This window comes from Panthera pardus, unplaced genomic scaffold, assembly GCF_024362965.1.
Source record: "Panthera pardus isolate Hobbes unplaced genomic scaffold, ASM2436296v1 HiC_scaffold_7, whole genome shotgun sequence".
Classification (NCBI taxonomy): domain Eukaryota; kingdom Metazoa; phylum Chordata; class Mammalia; order Carnivora; family Felidae; genus Panthera; species Panthera pardus.
Window position 1 is genome coordinate 15,538,483 of NW_026527002.1, and position 16,388 is coordinate 15,554,870.

Here is a 16,388-nt window from a genome sequence, read left to right on the forward strand (position 1 = left end):
CTCTTCTTGTGGCAACTCTTCAAAAATATGGAAACCATTCTTAGCTCACCAGCTGTACCAAATCAGGCTGCCCCAGTGATTTTGGCCCACAGGCCATAGTTTGTCAGTCCCTGCTTTAGGACATCAGAATCACCTGGAGGGCTTTCTGAGCCCACCTGAGTTTCTGATTCATTAGGTAAAGGTTTGACCCAAGAATCTGTACTTCTGGGGCTCCTGGGTGGCTCAGTCAGTTAAGTATCCAACTTCGGCTCAGGTCATGATTTCTCGGTTCACGAGTTCGAGCCCCATATCGGGCTCTGTGCTGAGAGCTCAGAGCCTGGAGCCTGCTTCAGATTCTGTGTTTTCCTGTCTTTCTGCCCCTCCCCCGCTCACACTCTGTCTCTCAAAAATAAACATTAAAAAAAACCCTGCATTTCTAACAAGTTCTCATGGGATGTTTATGCTGATGGTTTGGAGACAGCACAATGAGATCCAAAGCCCTACAGTGTTGCCTTTGCCTTTATGGGCAAAGCGAATCTCTTGCACACGCATGTTCCGGCACAAAAGAAAATGAAAAAAGCATCAAGAAAAAGTCTCTTTAAGTATGTAAGCAGGAAATTGTACACATAACTTTCACTCACATCCCTTGGCCTAATCTTAGTCATATGGCCATGAATGGCTGCAAGGGAAGTTGGGAAATGTAGACTATAAATGGTTGTTCATGAATCCTGCTACAACTCAAGAGGTTTTGTTTTTAAGAGGAAGGAGGGGAGAGGGGCGCCTGGGTGCTTAGTCGGTTAAACATTCAACTTTGGTTAAACATGCGACTTTGACTCAGGTCATGATCTCACAGCTTGTGAGTTCAAGCCCCACGTCAGGCTCTGTGCTGAGGCTCAGGGCCTAGAGCCTGCTTCAAATTCTGTGTCTCCCTCTCTCTCTGCCTCCTACCCCCATTCATGCTCTCCCTTTCTCTCTCAAAAATAAATAAAAAACATTAAAAAAATTTTTTTAAAAAGAGGAATAAGTCACTTCGTAGAATAGTTAGCAGATTCTGCCATACTAGAATAGGAGGGACCAGTGGAAAGTCATCCACACTTTGTCAGATTGACCTCACAGTGACCACTCTGAGGTTTATTACACCACCCCTCTGCTACATTCACAGACAAAAACTAAACTCATGGCATATCAGAGGGGCCTTAAAGCATATAGAGCAGGCAGGTACCACAAGAAGGATTAAGCTCCCATTTTATTATTATTATTATTATTATTATTATTATTATTATTTGAGAGAGAGAGAGCGTACAAGCCTGGGGGAGAGGGGGGAGAGGAGGAAGGTGGGGGGAGGAGAGAGAGAGCAAGAGAGAGAGAGAATCTTAAGCAGACTCCATGCTCAGTGAAGAGCCCAATGCGGGGCTCAATCCTGGGATCATGACCTGAGCCAAAATCAAGAATTGGATGCTCAACCAACTGAGCCACTCAGGCGCCCCTAAGCTCCCATTTCTAAATAAATATCTATTCCATATGCCCCTCAGGATGCTAAAAATTCTTTAAGCTTAAGGTCCTTTGGGATTTTTAGTCTTTTATAAGCTTCTAGAAATTTACCAACCATTTGTGATAAATAATAATAATGAATTTATTTCATATATCAGATAGATTAAATGTAAATGAAAAAATAATCATGAGATTACCTTACAATTTTGTTTTTAATATTTTAGAATATTTCTGTAATCCTGGGGCAGGAAAACACTCTATGTGGTGGTAATGAAATACCAAGAAGGTATTCTTACCAAGAAGGTAACTACAATACAATAAGTCATATTCCTAAATATTCCCTCCCCAAAAAACAAAGATCAGCAGACATATGGGAGAAAAATACTTGCAACAAGTATAACAATAAACAATGTTAATATTCTACCCAGGGGACATGGAAGGCAATTCTCAAAACAGAAATGTACACATAACCAAAGAACATAGGACTATACATTTATTTTCAATTATAAACAAATATATTCAAATAAAAATGTATCACAATTTCTATCAAATTGGTAATTTCTTTTTTTTTAATGATGATATAGAAATTAACCAATGTGATAGAAAAAAGGTCACACTAATTCTGTGCTAATACAGATATATTTCAGTTTGGTTATATTCATAAAAGTTTTAAACATGTACTATAGTGGACAAATAGTTAGGATGACCCCCATGACCCTGCTTCTGAGTGTTCATGCCCTTATGTCATGCCCTCCCCCGGAGTATCATGGGACCTGTAATTTATGTCCAGCCAATAGAATGAATACAGAAAAAAAAAGAGGGGGAGGATACATGTGATTACATGATTATGTTACATAAGATTTTCACATGTGTCTTGCTGGAGTATGTTTCTCTTGTTGGCTTAAAGAAGCAAACTGCCATGCCGGGGGCTGCCTCTGTTAGGAGGCCAAATGGCAGTGAACTTTCAGCTATCTCTAGGAGCTGAAGGCATCCTCTAGCCTATAGCCAACAGGGGCTTTTGGTCCTAAAACAGTAAGGAAATGGATTCTTCCAACAATCTGAGTGAATTTGGAAGTGGATACTTCCAAGCACAGCCTCTGGTGAGACCACAACCCGCACTGATGACTGACACCTTCACTGGTGCCTTGAAGATACACTAGCTAAGTCACATCCAAACTGTTGACCCATAGCAACTGAGCTCATGAAAGTGTGGTGTTTTGAGCTAAGTCTGAGATAATTCATTATGCAGCAATTGATACTAATATGTGTATATTAACCTAAAAATTCTACATTTAAAATTTTATCTAGGGGTGCCTGGGTGGCTCAGTCGGTTGGGCATCCGACTCCAGCTCAGGTCATGATCTCGTGGTCCATGAGTTCGAGCCCTGCGTCGGGCTCTGTGCTGACAGCTCAGAGCCTGGAGCCTGCTTCAGATTCTGTGTCTCCCTCTCTCTCTGCCCTCCCCCGCTCATGCTCTGTCTCTGTCTCAAAAATAAATAAAACATTAAAACAATTTTTTAAAATTTTATCTAAAGAAACTTAGCCACAAGGATGTTACTCATTACAGTATCTTATAGTTATGAAAAATTAGAAACAAACAATATATGCAAAAATAGAAAATCTGTTAAATTATGGAAAAGCCACACAAAGAAATATTCAGCTAACAAAAACTGCAATGGAAATAAAAACATATTTTTAAAGAAAAATGTTTTAAATACAGCTATAAATGAAAATATAGCTTCTACACCAGCTTGCATAATCAATTCCCACTTTAATTTTTTTAAATGTTTATGCATGTATAGAATATAGTGCTTAAAGTAACATACCCAGGTGTTAATAACAGTTATCCTCGAGAGGCAGGATTATAGATTTTTAATTATAAGACATAAATTTTTACAGTTTTCTACACTATACATTTCATGTCTTTGCAAAACAACCAGAACCTAAAACTGAATTTTAAATGCAAAATGAAGGGAAGAAAAGAGTCCCAGCTTCATGAAAAAGAAAAGGCTAACGTCCAATGCAAATGTTAGTTATTTTTATGGTTATTAAATGTAAGATGCAAATGTCCCCAGAGACTAATAAACTGCTAACAATAATGGCTACCATTTCTTGAGCATTTACAATGAGCCAGGCACATGCTAAAAATTTGGAGTGCGTTCGTTTGTTTAATCATGGATAAAAAGTTAGATTTATGCCCTGTGTTCACAGAGAAGGGCAGCCCATATGCCTGGACATCCTGCTATTCATACCTTCACTTTCCCCCTCGAAGTAAGGCAGATAACTAGTGAGACACATCACTAGGGGCAAGGGGGTCCTGGTCACCCAGGACCTAGATCAACTCCCTTAAATGTGGTCTGGGCACTGGTCCCAAACCAATCAACTAGTTTTGCCATTGCACAGCAGTTCTCAAAACCTTGCAGTTTTGGTTCCAAGGAGCCAGAGAGACGTTCTTTATTTGTTGTGGAGTCTACCACAAAAATAGAAGAGGCCCTTACCGCACACTTTCCCGTTGAATGACTGAAAACAACAGTTGCTCTTACAGATGCATGGAAAGAGCAAAGATATTTCAGTAGGCTTGAGGACAAGCTAAAAATTACCAGTTCCTCAGGAATTACTCATTCTGCTAGAGAACAATTGAAGGTTAGCTCTTCCCAAATATCTACCTCACTCTGCAAACTGAGGTTAATCTTGGTTTAATGGACTCAGGCAAGTCATGTCATGCCTAGGACCTCAGTTTTCCTCCCTGTAAAATGAATTTCTGTTACTTTCCCTAATCAGAGGCTAGTCAGGGTGATCCCTTGGTTCTTATCAAATTGATGGTATGTGATTCTGAGATAGATTCCCTCATCCAGGTGTTTTATTAGTCAAAACTTTTTTAAAAAGAAGTCTACAAGATCTATCTATAACACTGACTCAATGAATGAGTAAAGCCTTCAGAAAGATCAATATATAGAAACTTTGGGCTTACTGAAAACACCTTTAGGGGATTTTCTCTTAATGAACTCTACATGCTTCTAGTATAGTGCCTTCAAATGACATTCCAGTAGAGTTCCACAGTCCTGTGAAGGCAAGTTCCGCGCTCTTCCACGGGGGGCAAGAAAACCAATAACACGTACTCTTTGATAGACTGACCACAGAGAATCACTTCTTGGAAGGTCACTTTTATTGCTTTAAGTCGGTCTAAAGATTTTCTGTCTGAGAAAGTACAGCAATGACATCTGTTCATTCTTCAACACAGACCAGCCCTTTACCCATGATTTTTCAATATTTAAACAAACAGCCAAAACAAAGCTGTGCATCAGTGTTAACCTTGTAAACTTAAAAGTCTGCACCTGTACAATTACTAATTAACATGTTCAGTAACAAAGCTGGTAGGTAACGGGTGACATTCACACCTCTTAATTGGTGCGATTAGCGGTCCTTTTGTTGTCAACTGTTAGCAGCTCTCCTCAAGTGTAAAATGCCACAGGTAAAGGGACATTGGCCATGGGTGGAGTGAAGGGGGGAAGGTGGGAGTGAACAAAAGTTTGTAAAACAGATTAGGCTGAGTTACAGGGAAGCAAAAATATGGTCACTGCAAGAAACTGGCTAAAACTGCCAAATGATTAGGAGCATCAGAGACTGTATCTTTTTTTGTTCTTTACTGGTGGTGTAAATCTTGACTGTTTAAAAAATCTACTCCCCCATTACATTGCAAAATGGAAAGACCCCACTTTCAGTAAATTTAACCGTGAATGGGAAGATCCAAATCGATTTTGTTTTTAAATGAAGGAAGGTAAGTCTGGGTAGCTTTTGCGCTCCTAGCAATACACTATAATATTTACTATGAGATTCTTGACAAGAGATATCCTAAGGTTTTTAAGATAGAGCCCAAGATATACAGAGGATATATACAGGATATACAGAGCCCTGTATTCCTTCAGAAATACAAGAATCAAGATACATTTCTGTATTTCTTATTTAATCCTCTCTTCTCTTTTTTAAAAAAAGTAATACCAGGCTCCCCTTCAGCTCATTGAGTAACTTCCTTATGATAGTATCCAGTGTTGAACTCTCATCATCAATTACCAACAAACTTTAACTTAGGTTTCCTAAAAGGCATGGCCCTGTATTAGGATCATTCCAATTGTCAGGATTTAGCTTCCAGGCTTGGCTTTTCTACAGCTCCCTCATAGGTCAGTCTTCTTAAGGATATGGCTTCATATTAACCATGCAGAAATGTTATTATTCTCTACCAACTAGAGGTTCCAGTATTTCTTCATAATGGGAGGGGTTACTGTGTTGTCATTTAGGACAAAAATTTGATGTAATATGTTTGTGAGCTCTATGAAGGCAAGAATTATGTCTCCTCCACCTATAAACCACCAACTTCTAGCGCATATGCACCTTCAATATATAGATGTTACTTATCCAATGTGAACGTTGGCATCAATGAGATTTTTCTTTCTTTCTCCTAGCTTCCCTTTCATATTACATTTTTGGTTTTTACACAATTCTTCTGGGGTATGACCAGATTTTTTGCAATGCAAGTCAAATTCTCCCTCTTCCTGAGATTCTTATTTTCCTTTTGGGAGTGTCTTTCTTTATGTTAACGTACTTTTCTTAGACAGTTCTTCTACTTTGTCTTTATGGATCCGGCTCTCTATCACCTGGCCTTCTCGTTTATTGAAATTCAGCTTCATACCAAAGACTTCACAGCTTTCTACATTCTTTTGAATCCTTCAACCCTATTTTACCTCTTGCTTATCTTCCATCCCCCTTTCCCCGTATTATATTCTTTCTTTAACCTACTTTTTCAGTTATCTATTTATGCCACTTAGGGATTTAAGGGATTTAAGGATTAATTTCAGGGATTAAGACACTAATTTTAGTTTACTCAACAATTTTGTGAGTCAGGAATGTGAGAAGGGTGTGGCTGGATGGTTTATCTTGATCCATGTGGTCTCAGCTGGGGTGGGTGGTCTGGAGGATCCATTTCTAAGAAGGCTTCCTCATGTACATAGTCAGTCCCTCATTCCCCACCCAGAATCTCCTCCTCCAGGACCTCTGCACATAGCTTGGGCTTTTCACAGCATGGCGGTCACAGGACAGTCACACTTCTTACATCTGTTCTCCTCCTAATAAGCCTTTCAAAAGCAAGCATTCCCAAGGCCCAGGTAGAACCTGCCAGGTTTCATTCAGTGATCAAGCAGGTCTCTAAGTCCAGCCCAGATCCAATGGGGAGGGAGGAACAGACTCCACCCCTCCATGAAGGGATGGTTTGATCCTACAGGGAGGGAAGGAATTGATGGCAGCAGCCATCTGGAAGCCAAACTGCCACACCTACAATTCTCATTTTAATGTTTTACTTTTCTTCCCCATTTGAAAATTCTAATAGCGCTTACCTAATCTGTAGGGTGTTACATACGTGCCAGCGCTATGTTCAAGCAGGAAAGTGACCCCCACCTTACCTCATGAAAAACTATTTAAGGGCACTATGAGGCCCTGACACTCCAAAGTCATGTCCCATAACCAGCCTCCCCAGTCTCTGATTTGAGTCACTAACACCTTTCTGGTGGGCACAAGCCTAGGCACAAGCTTACACATGACCTGAGAGAGAGAGATATGACCAATCAAACATGAGTACTTCTTTATCCAGAAGTGCCAATTTATTTATAAGATGTTTGGTTTTTCCCCGGGGGGGAAACAGAGAGTATGAAGTGGAAGAAAATGGTGTTGGAACAGCAATTGTCCTTTGAAGTGAGCAGAGCTTGGTGACACCAGGCACCTGGGATAGCATCAGGGCATGATGTTCATCAGTCTAGAAGAAGGAGGGGTGCCACAGAGGGTGGTGGTTGGTGAGTGAGTGTTGGCAAGGGTGTTAGGTGATGTAATAATATAAAATATTTAACACCAAAAGAATATAAATCACCAATCATCTCTCTTTTCCCCAAAGAACACAAATAATTTAAGAGTTCTCCATCTGTATATATATATAGAAGGAAGGAATTTATGGCAGCCATCTTGGAGACAAACTGCCATACCAACCCACTGTCATTTTTTTAGAAAAATATATGCCATATATATAAGCAAGATGAGAAAGTTGGAACAGTCAAACCATTCAGTTCCCAATCTCCCAGCTGATGTATCTCCTAGGCAGTTTGTATCCAAACTACCAAGAATTTTTTTTTTTTTTTTGTAATTATGGAACTGGTCACCAAATGATCATTTGGATTACTAAAGCAATTAATTTTGACCCTGCTTTGTTTTCACACTCGGTCCTGTTTCCCTTTCCAGCAGAGACTGCTAGTTATCTTTTAATACATGCTGTCTCATCTTCCTTATAGACTCTCCAATTTTTAGTCAAAACGATGCAATCTAGAATAATGATTATATTTTTCACCAACCTTGCTACACGCATGAGATCTGAGAAGTCCTTAAAGAGGTACATTTGTCTACATTCTTTCCTCCTTCCTACTGGTAAAGGAGAAAATGATACTTGGAGCACTAGCAGCTATCTTGAATCATGTAATGGACGTCATGGACTAAGGACGGCAGAGCAGTAAGATAGAAGGAGCCTCAGTTTCTGATGACTGCTGAATCTACTCCCAGTTTTGTGTTAACATATCATATTTATTTATCTAGGAGACGAAATTCTATCTGTTTTAGCCATTGTTATTTGAATTTTCTGTCACTCGTAGTGAAACCTGATTCTAATACATCCCTTTGCCAGTAAGGTCGGTTGGACAATTTAGTCAGGTTAAAGCAACAGCTTAATTTAAAATATTTTTCCAACAGACACAGTATATAAACTTGCAAAGGCTGATTAAATTTCGCTAGGGCATATCTTTATAAAAAGAATAAGTAACATATGTAAATACCATATCCGAATTTAAATACAGTATTTAACTGCCCTAGATTTCACAATGTATTCATAGCCTTGAGAGGGAATAAGAAACCACTTTATAATCCATTGATCCTTGTAAATTCTGTTTACATGTGTTTTTAAAATACATGTGTTTTGTGTTATCGGTGTTGATGGTCAGGAGCTCTGTATTGTAAAATATTCTTCATGTACCGTTCTGGTGAATAAACTAAGACTTGGTCTGTGACCTGGAAGCCCTTGCTGGGGTAGGGGGCAGTGCTTTGGGAAAGAATACCCGTTTATAAAAGCCAATGGCTTCTTTTTCTGAAATGGCTGCTAGCACTGCTTTAATTCAATGTTCACTATCTCTTGAAGTTTCCTCTCCCCTTTCCTTCTACAAAGCCTCCCGCACTGAGTCTGCACCTGCCCAATACCTGCTAGAATTATCACTTTATTTTTTTTTAATTGTTTAATGTTTACTATTTACTTTTGAGACAGAGAGAGACAGAGTGTGAGCAGGGGAGGGGCAGAGAGAGAGGGAGACACAGAACCTGAAGCAGGCTCCAGGCTCTGAGCTGTCAGCACAGAGCCTGACGCAGGGCTCGAACTCATGAACGGTGAGATCATGATCTGAGCCAAAGTCAGACACTTAACCGACAAAGTCACCAGGCGTCCCTAGAATTATCCCTTTATAAATAACACCTGATCATGTCATTTCACCAGGAAGACACTTGCTGATTTCTTGTCACCTCTAGCTTGGTAGAAAACAGCTTGCACTTTTTCTGTCTTATCTTCTATGCACTTTCCCAGTCCTTTATCACACTTGCTCTCTATTTAAACATGATGAAATTTTCACCTTTTTTTCCAATTATGCCATGCCTTTCACACCCCTGCATTTGGAACAGGCTATTTTCTATGACTGAAATACTCTCCCAACCCCCAAACATGCTTTTTATTTTTTAGAACCTTCAGGATGCATCTTGTGGGTCAAAAAGCCTTTGTTCAAAAAGGTGCAAAAACCTTTTTTGTCACTACTACAGACGAGATTAACCACTTCTTCCCTTGCCCATATTCTGCATTTTGTACTACCTTCTGTGACAGCACTTATCAGGTAATACTAGAATGGATCTGTCTTGAAGTCTGATTCCTCCTATGTGACATGTTGGAGCTTTTCTAGTACTGAGCTCAATGTCCGTAACTGAGTGGGAACTTGCTGTGTCTTGCAGGATGTATCCATGGCTAAGACAAGGTCATTCCAACAAAAAGGCATTTGTGTCTAAATGTAGTTTTTAGGTTTGTATGATAAGGGGGGGGGGGGGGAACTAGGTAAATTACAGAATGTAAATACATGTTTTCAACTTCTTGGAAAAGATATTCATAGGAATATACAGGAACATGCATGCATATCCTACAAACCACAATATTTTTCTTCCCACCTTGATGAGAAATTTAGCATTTCTTACAGCCGAATTTTTCTAGAATTAAATTATGGAGTCATAAAATTGTAAAGCTAAAAAAGACTTTAAAAATTATTGACTCCAACTTCATAATTTATAAATGAGAAAACTAAGGCCCAGAGAGATTAAAAGATTTGTCAAAGGACACCCAACTAGTTAATGTCAATCAGATCTGAAATCCTGGTCTCTTGACTCCACTGTTCTTCAAACATTTCAGTTGTAAGTCCCTGGTTAAGGGCAGCCAGCAGCTGTGAAGCACACGGACTTTAATTTCAAGTTAAATCAGAGCTAAAGCACAGATAAACCCAAGGGTTTCAGCTACAAATTAAACAGGTGAGAGAAGATAAGTGAGATTATTTGATGAAAGTTTTTAAATCATACACTGTTTGAGTGTAAAAGTCCAAGCCCCCAGTTTTCATAAATGAAAATAAGAAGAAAATTAAATGACTTCCTCCACCCCAATCAGAAAGCCAGAGACAAAGACAAAACTAGAACTTTGAAAGCAATTGTGATATGGACTTCACAAAACTGTGGATAAAATGAGTTACCACATAGAATAATAGTCCTGTCACTCAAAAAAAAAAAAAAAAATTGGAGCCTGTGGTTGGTCAATTAACCAAAAAGTTGGGTAAATTGGAAATTGTTAAAAAGTGATACGTACACACTATAATGATTTAATTTTAATTTCAAACTTGAATGTACACTTATTATACATATGTGGATAAACGAACTTCAAAAAATTATGTGAATTAATTTCTTATTGCTGCTGTAACAAGTTACCACAAGCACAGTGGCTTAAAAGGATAAAAAATTGTTCTTCTAATTCCGGAGGTCAGAAGTCCAAAATGGATCTCACTGGGCTAAAAGCAAGGTGTCTGTAGGGCTGCAGGGCTACAGGGAAGCCTCCCATGGGGGCTTCAGGGAAGAATCTGTTCCTTGCCTTCTCCAGCTTCTAGAGGTCCCTCACATTCCTTGGCTCATGGTACCTTCCCAGCTTCAAAGCCAGCAATCACCCCTCCAGCCTCTGTTTCCCTCATTACATCTCCTTCTCGGACTGTGACTCTACTATCTCCCTTCCACTTACAAGGACCACTGGGGTTACCTTGGATCAAACTGGATAAACCAGGATAGTCTCTCCATCTCAAGATCCTTAATTTAATCACATCTGGAAGACCCCCTTTGGCCATATGAGGTAACAAACTCACAGGGTTGGAGGATTAGGATGTAGATAACTTTGATGATAGGGGTGGGAATATTATTCTGCCAACCATAGCCTGACTGTGTCATTGAAGATGAATCTTCTTTCCTTGGTGAAACATTCATAAAGTGTATTGTCTATGATTTCTATTGTGTGTCTTTAAAGTTAAAGTAACAATTTAAATCATTTGAAAAGCGACCTGGGAAGAATTCTTCCAGATTTGTCTCTCAATTTTTTTTATGATGTCTGTTCCACAACCAATTTCAAGTTGATTTTTTAAAAAATTTTAATGTTTTTTATTTATTATTGAGAGAGAGAGAGAGTGTGTGTGAGCAGGGGAGGGGCAAAGAGAGCAGGAGTCACGGAATCTGAAAGCAAGCTCCAGGCTCTGAGCTGTCAGCACAGAGCCTGATGCAGGGCTCGAACTCATGACCTGTGAGACCATGACCTGAACTGAAGTCGGATGCTTAACCAACTGAGCCACCCGGGCACACCTCAGATTGATTTTTGATGTGATTTGTCTTTTGTGGTCCTTCTGAAGATTTAGATTTTATAGACACAATTCTCTTTTTTGCACTCCTATGTCACTGATTTATATAACATTTATCTAAATCATACAATTACAATAACAAGTACTCCTCACTTAAACAGTTTTGAGGGCACAGAGAACTTGGTACAAATTCCTCCACTGTGGGGCACAAAGGTGACCAGGTTGCTGACAAGGGGCCTACTAGTCCCTGGTCCTCAGTGTGCCCAGAAATAAATGAAAAGTTTTCTTCATCTAGTAGACTGTATATGTGAAAGTGGTTTAGGAAAGCTTCTGTTATATAAAGTGCCTTGTGTACTGGAAGGCATTCTATACATATAAACAATCACCATTATTTTTGCTTTTAATTCAAGATCTGGTATTAAGAATTATATAAATAGACATTTATGATTGAATATGGATGATGCATGCAAGGTGGAAAAAAGCAGTCTAGAAGTTAGCCTGATGACTAGGGAAAGTCAGAACAATTTGAGAAAACATTCTGCTCAAGCCACAATAAAATCTAGAATTAGGTTAACAACATAAGTCAAGTTTCAATCAATAAAGTCTTTAGTTATAATGAATGGTTTATTTGCTTTGTTAATCTGCTTTTAAGCTTACTCACTATTTCTCTGAAAATTTAGGTTAAACTGCCTAACTAAAGAGCTATTTTCAAAAATATTTAATTGGCTGGAAAGAGTGTATTGAACTCTTCTTTCAGTTGACCTACCTTTAGAAAACAAAGCTATTTGGCTCACTAAACTATAAATGTATCCAGGCATCTTTGTGAAAGCATATTTTAACTCAGACTGAGTAGTGAAGGGGAAAGAGTCACTCACCAATGCCCTGAGTTTGTAAACACAGATATGTAAAATATGACAGTACATAGAACAGAAAATCAGTGCTAAATCTAGAGTTGAAGGGTCTTCCCATAGATTGGGAACTCTATGCTGCCCTTGAACTCTATTGTTTTTGACCACTGAGTCAAGAACTGTCTCCATCTACCAGGTGGTTGAGGAGCACTAGAGAGATTCTAAATGACCCTGTGAGGACCAGCTCCTAAGCCTAAGGTATACTCATCAGCCAAAGGCATGGGTTTCTTTATCCCCACCCAGAGTGCAAGCAGTACACTTTCTTATCCTGAAGCTGCCACAATGAGGTCAAACTAGCTGCCACAAACTAGGTGACTTAAACAATAGAAACTTGCTGTCTCATACTTTGTGAAGCCAGAGTTCTGAGATCAAGGTGTTGACAGAGTCATGCTCTCTCTGAAAGTTCTAGGGAAGGCCTCTCTCCTAGCTTCTGGTACTTTCTTGATTGTGATAACACAACTCCACTCGTTTCATGACATTCCCCCTATGTGCATATCTATATCCAAATTTCTCTTTTAAGGGCATCAGTCACATTGTATTAGGGGTCCATCCTATTCCAGATGACCTCATCTTAACTAATGGCATCTGCAATAACCCTATTTCCAAGTAAGTTAACATTCTGAAGTATGGAGGGTTAGAATTTCAGCATGTTAACTTTTGGTGGACATAGTTCTACCCATGACACTCTCAGTGGAGGAAGCCATCATCACCATATGGCTCATACTAATTCTCCAAATAATTTTAACTTTAATAACCAGTATATGGTCAAATTTAACCACATACTTCAGTAATAATCATAATCATAAAAATTATAGTATGTGCCAGTAGAAATAATAAACACATAAACAGATGAACAAAACAAAAATTGATAAAAATTGGTGAGGTTTGTTGTTAGCTATGAATAGGAACACTACCAGTAAGAAAGAAGAAACTGAGGACATGCGAATATGAGAAGCAGAGAAAAGATTTTAAAAACAAAAAGCAGGGGTGCCTGTATGGCTCAGTTAGTTAAGCGTCCAACTCTTGGTTTGGGCTCAAGTCATGATCTTAGTTTCTTGAGTTTGAGCCCCACATCGCACTCTGCATGCTCATTGTGCAGAGTCTGCTTGGGATTCTGTCTCCCTCTTTCTCTGCCCCTCTCCCCCCTCAAAATAAATAAATAATTTAAAAAAAGAGAAATCAGAGGAAATAGATCAACTATAAGAGAGATCAGGAACCAGACAAGGATGTCTACTCTCACTACTGTTACTCAACATAGTACTAGAAGTTCTACCCACAGCAGACAAGAAAAAGAAATAAAAGACATCCTAACTGGTAAGAGAGAAGTAAAATTGTCACTATCTGCAGATGACATGATGCTATATATAGAAAACCCTAAAGACCCCACCAAAAAACTGGTAGAACTGATAAATGAATTCAGTAAGGTTGCAGGATACAAAATCAATACACAAAAATTGTTGCATTTCTATATACTAATACTGAAGTAGCAAAAAGAGAAATTAAGAAAATAACCCTGGGGTGCTTGGGTGACTCAGGTGGTTAAGCGTCCAACTCTTGATTTTGGCTCAGATCATAATCTCATTGTTTGTAAGATAGAGCCCTGTGTCGGGATGTGCACTGATAGCATGGAGCCTGCTTGGGATTCCCTTTCCCTCCCCTTCTGCCTCTTCTCACTCTCTCTCTCAAAATAAACAAATAAACCTAAAAAAAAAGAAAATAATCCCATTTACAATTGCACTGAAAATACCCGGAAATAAACTTAACCAAGGAGATGAAAAACCCAAACTTTGAAAACCATAAAACATTAATGAAAGAAATTCAAGAGGACCCAAATAAATAGAAAGATACCCCATGCTCATGAATTGAGAGAACAAATATTGTTAAAATGTCCCTACTACCCAAAGAAATCTATAGATTTAATGTGATCCCTGTCAAAATACCAACAGCAGCTTTCATAGAGCTGGAACAAATAATCCTAAATTTGTGTGGAACCACAAAGACCCCAAATAATCAAAGCAACCTTGAAAAAGAACAAGGGGCCTGGGTCGCTCAGTAGTTTAAGTGTCTGACTTCAGCTTGGGTCGTGATCTCACAGTTTGTTGAGTTCAAGCCCAGTGCCAGGCCCTGTGCTGACAGCTTGGAGCCTGAGCCTGCTTCGGATTCTGTGTCTCCCTCTCTCTCTACGCCTCCCCCACTTGTGAGCATGCACTCTTTCTCTCTCTCAAAAAGAAATAAACATTTTTTTAAAAAAGAATGTGACAAGCTGAAGCACTTAATAAGTACACGTGTCTTAAAAAAAAAAAAAAAAAAGGAAAAAAGAAGAACAGAACTGGAGTTATCATAATCTCAGATCTCAAGATATACTTCAAAGTTGTAGTAATCAAAATAGAATGATACTGGCACAAAAATATGTATCATAGATCAACGGAACAGAATTGGGAGCCCAGAAATAAACCCACGATTGTATGGTCAATCTTTGATAAAGGAGGCAAGAATATGTAATGGGAAAAAGGCAGTCTCTTCAACAAATGGTGTTGGGAAAACTGGACAGCAAAAGAATTAAAGTGGACTACTTTCTTATACTATACACAAAAATAAACTCAAAATGGATCAAATACCTAAATGTGAGACCTAAAACCATAAAAATCCTAGAAGAGAGCACAGGCAGTAATTTCTCTGACATTGGCAGTGGCAACATTTTTCTAGACATGTCTCCTGAAGCAAGGGAAGCAAAAGCAAAAATAAACTATCGGGACTACATTAAAATAAAAAAGCTTCTGCACAGCAGAGGAAACCATCAACAAAACAAAAAGGCAACTTACTGAATGGGAGAAGGCATTTGCCTTCAAATGATATGTCCAATACAGGGTTAGTATTTAAAATATGTAAAATTTCTCCCATGTCTCATCCCAACCATGCCTGGGTCCATGACCACCTACCCTTGCTGTCCTTCCGTCCCGCCCTGCCAGAGGTGTAGTGCTGACAGATCAGAGCTTTCCCAAAGCGTTCCCAGAGGGTTGACAAAGATAGGAGCCAAATGATACTGGACAATGAACTTCAGCAAGCACTATCCAATGGCACGTGGATTCCACTGAATCCAGTGACTGTCAGGTCAATGATATCTACGTTTGACCAAGAAAACAAGGCTGGTGTGACCTTCAGCGAGTTCACTGTTATCTGGAAATACATCACAGACTGGCAGAATGTCTTCCACACTTATGAACAGGAATCACTCTAGGATGGTTGACAAGAAGGAGCTCAAGCAAGCACTTTCAGTGTATGGGCCCTCTGACCAGTTTCACGACATCTTCATCCACAAGCGTGACATACAAGTCACATGACTTGATGAAGTCACATGTGACATACAAGTCACATGACTTCATCAAGGGCTGCATCATCTTGCAGGGGTTGACAGATATATTCAGGTGTTGTGATATGGATCAGGATGGCTGGATTCAGGTGTCATATGAGCAGTATCCATCCATGGTCTTCAGCACTGTATAACATTGGCCTTTGCAAGTAGCAACATGACTCATGGAAGGAGGACTAAAAATGCCAAAACTCCCTTTAAAGAAATGGAACACAGATGCAGGTAGATACTATTCTTCCTTTAGATTTTATATAATTAACATTTGGGGACCTGACTGCACATATGTGGATAAGCTGATTAAGGTTTTGCAAATAACAACAATAGTTATAATCATTATTCACATACAAACATTTGATTTGAGACTGTTCAATTGTGTCATGAGGTAAGATATAATATTTCAGGTATCCTGCATGCAAAAAGTTTATCATGTCCATTTCTAGATAGCTCCAGTTCTGTAGTGGGAATATCTTTATTAGCCAACAGAAATTTAAAGAATAATATAGACCTTGGACAGAGACTTTTATGTGCCTTACGTTTTTAAAATGAGGTTTATTGTATTTGAATATGCAACATAAGCAATGAATAAAATGCAAATGAAAAAAGAACTTATACAACTCAACCCCCTCAAAAAAATTTAAAACAGGCAGA

At 39.0% G+C, this 16,388-nt stretch overlaps 1 protein-coding gene across 1 annotated transcript; it reads left to right on the forward strand.

The window, feature by feature from the left end:
- Positions 1–7,871: 7,871 nt before the first annotated feature.
- Positions 7,872–15,874, forward strand: LOC128775275 (programmed cell death protein 6-like). The gene is given in 6 exon segments (XM_053896152.1): positions 7,872–8,014; positions 9,281–9,428; positions 12,891–12,976; positions 15,362–15,593; positions 15,595–15,702; positions 15,740–15,874. Coding segments are annotated over 6 exon segments (852 nt in total).
- The last annotated feature ends 514 nt before the right edge of the window (positions 15,875–16,388 follow it).